This window comes from Lactuca saligna, chromosome 4 (genome assembly GCF_052625555.1).
Source record: "Lactuca saligna cultivar CGN05327 chromosome 4, ASM5262555v1, whole genome shotgun sequence".
NCBI lineage: Eukaryota > Viridiplantae > Streptophyta > Magnoliopsida > Asterales > Asteraceae > Lactuca > Lactuca saligna.
The window spans coordinates 151,978,638-151,981,975 of NC_136420.1; the positions used below are offsets into that span (position 1 = coordinate 151,978,638).

At 32.1% G+C, this 3,338-nt stretch overlaps 1 protein-coding gene across 2 annotated transcripts; it reads left to right on the forward strand.

The window, feature by feature from the left end:
• Window positions 1-599: 599 nt before the first annotated feature.
• On the forward strand, window positions 600-2,897 carry LOC145038865 (uncharacterized). 2 transcript variants are annotated; one of them, XM_078987092.1, is made up of 4 exons: window positions 600-860; window positions 1,822-1,991; window positions 2,080-2,142; window positions 2,299-2,897. In XM_078987092.1, exons 1-4 carry the CDS (start codon window positions 781-783, stop codon window positions 2,745-2,747), a joined length of 762 nt encoding a protein of 253 aa, XP_078843218.1. In that variant the 5' UTR covers window positions 600-780; the 3' UTR covers window positions 2,748-2,897. The 2 variants fall into 2 exon arrangements, with proteins under 2 accessions (XP_078843218.1, XP_078843219.1); XM_078987093.1 differs by having other exon boundaries at window positions 2,308-2,897.
• The last annotated feature ends 441 nt before the right edge of the window (window positions 2,898-3,338 follow it).

The following is a 3,338-nucleotide window of genomic DNA, read 5'->3' on the forward strand; positions in this document are numbered from 1 at the left end:
TGTTAAGGTACGCTTCTGACATTTCAATTAGATTTTAAGGCATCGATCTTCTCCTCGTATGTGTTGCGATGCATATGAGAGACAATGATGAATCTTCACTACCTTTTATGTTTTATGTGTTTCAATTAGGGCTTAGTTTTGCTAAAAAAAATTAGGGTTTGGTTTCGCTATAAAAATTGGGATTTTTTGTTGAAAAAACGCAAACATGATAATGTATCTCGTTCTCAACTCTTTCTTGTTGCGTTGTTGAATTAGGGTTTACACATTAAATTGCCTTCGTCACATTTTCCGTATAGTTTTTTTGTTCATCGATTGAACACAATGATTTAAATTAGCTAATTGTCTAGAATAAATCGACAAAGTTGATCCAGAAGAGGATGTGGATCTAGCCATTTCCTTGTAGAATATATATATATATATATATATATATATATATATATATATATATATATATATATATATATATATATATATATATAATGAATTTAAGTTATCACAGATCCTCCTTCGTATTAATTGCTTAACTATTATGCTATGATACCTCTCTGTTTGATAATAAAGATTCTGCAATCACTAGTATATCCTTTCACATAGTGTGCGGCACATGATCTATCTAAGTATTTGAATGATATTTGAATTTGATTGTAATTATATTGGGAGTGATTTGTGCCTGTATTGTGTTTGATATGGGGTTTTCCTGATTTTAGTAGATATTCTATCATTTTTGAGTCTTGATTTTCAGAGGTGTTGGTTATCATCATCGGTCTACAGTTGCTTTAAATGGAGACAAATTTGAGTGGAGATACAAATACTGGAGATACAAGTACTGAACCAAAGGAATTTGAAAATTTATGTATTCGGTATGTGTTATTTTTTAATTACTATATCTGTTAAGCTTCATTACAAACACTGCTTGTAATTAACTTATTCCTTTGGGTTTGTACTGATCATATCTCTCAATTTATTTTCAAATTGCTACCTTGGACACATATATGAACTAATTGTATGCCACCCTAAAAAGATTCCTTAAAGAATTGTAAAATGGTGCATGGTTACTTTTCATCTCATAAACACTCACAATAGTATATAGCTAGCTTCTCCGGAGCCATGTAGATGAAATGCCACGCACGAGATACCTAAGATGCATGAGGCTACTAAAGGAAAATGCCCAATGTCCATTGTTTAATAAAATACCGGTAAGAGCATCCAAAATGCATAGTTTAATAACCGGTTGATTGATTGAGGTGGAATGCCTATCTGACATTCAATAGATTAAACTCAACCATAGTAGAATGACACTTTGCTGTTCAATGGATATGTACTTCAATGGCCGTTGAAGTGTTCAATGAAAAAATAACATTTTTTTTAATATAAAATTGCTTACCAATTAAATGTTTTTTTTTTTAAATAGAAATAAATTTCATTAAACTTATGAAGTGTTCAATACATTGTAAAAAAATAGTAAAGTTGTTTGAAAAGTGAAATGATGATGTGACAATAAATGAAAACTCTGTGAAGTTCTCTACATTGTCAAAGACTTAAGCCTAGAATATCACTCATCATGATCATTATGGTCTTTTAGTTATCAATGCATGTCATCGGTTGCATACAATATATATGCATATTTCAATATATATATATATATATATATATATATATATATATATATATATATATATATATATATATATATATATATATATATATATATATATATAATATGTTATGTGCATATATGCACAAATGTACGCTATATCCTTTGTTCATTTTGATCAACAGATTTAACCTTTTATTTTGTATCGAATTCAATGCCAAATGCAGTCAATACGTTGCTGGGGTTAGGAGAAAAGATTGGAAGAAATGTTGTGCCTTTGACCTGTCTAGTTACTCTCCAGAATCTACTTTTCAAGCAGAAAGGGTGTTTGCTTCACTAATTCTAGAGGACAATGATGCTTTGATTAATACTCCAGAAAATACACAAGTTCCAAACTGTAAGCGACCAAAATTAATATAGTACTCTAGAATTTAAAAACTAGATCTGATCATCTTTTAATTCTTTGATGCTTATATTGTTCCCAGCTTTGATATATTTTGAAGTCAGAAATCCAGAGGGACAAGCTGCCGAGTCAGAAACCCATACAGGTATCATTACCAAATGTATGTATACCTTAATTTGATAGAATTCTTCAGAAGGAAAATGTTGTCATCCTTGTTCCGGATGTGAAATTTGGGATGATGCTTTGATCTTTGTGAGGTCTATCAGTCCTCCGAAGCTTTTTAATTCAGAAAATATGTTAGTTTTTGCAGGTGAGGTTATTGGTAATGATGCAACCAATATTATCAATGATACACCTTTGGAGTCAGCTTCTGGCAAGGTAACTTATGCCGACTGCCAGATTGAAAAAGTCATCTATGGAGATATGGTGGCTGCAGAAAATGATAAGCCAGAAGATGTGGTAGTTGTTGATCATTCACTAAAAGATATTGTAATGGACGGAGCCTCAAAGTCATCTTCTCGGAAACTGAAGGATGATGTTCAGTACCAAAATGAGAACAGTGTATGTGAAGACATTATAGATGCTGGAAATGACACACATATAGGTGTTGATGTTGATGGGGATAATACTAACAGTGATGAAGAAAGGAACTTGGCAGGAGAGAAACCTCGGAAATTCCGCCTGTTGTTGGACATATATAAGCAGCTTCAAGCCTCCTGCTTCAGGGTCTATCATGGATCCATCTCATGAAGAATTTAACATAATCAATGACTCTGCCATACTAAATGCTAAAAAATATATGAGACGTGCTAAAGTCATCCAGAAATGATTATATGGATTGCTATGGATTATGTGGTATTTAACTTTAAAACATTGGAAAACATTATGTGAACTTGGTTAACCTTGAACGTTTTTATTATGACATTTTACTACCAGATAATTTAGTTTATCCTTCCGTACAATTTTCTTTTTTCATTTTCTGGTTCTATATTTTGCACAAGGATAAAATGGAGAGTTAATTTTGGTCGTGTTCTCTGTAATATTTGAAGCCATGGCTAGTGATTAACTCACCCTAAAAAAACAAGTGGCCAATAGCAATATGCATTGTTTAGGTTGCTAGAAATAGACACTACAAGAAAAGGAACCTAATAGGAAGACAAATCTTTTTAATTAACTCCAGTCTAGTACACTACTAGAAAAAGGGTCAAGTATCCGACAACCAATTCTGTCGAAATGCCTACTACGAACAAAACTTTGATAGAAAAACCGTGTCGAAGTAAGGCATGGGTAACGATTTGTGATGGACCCTGTAACACTTGAATTTGGTATGTTTTGCATTTA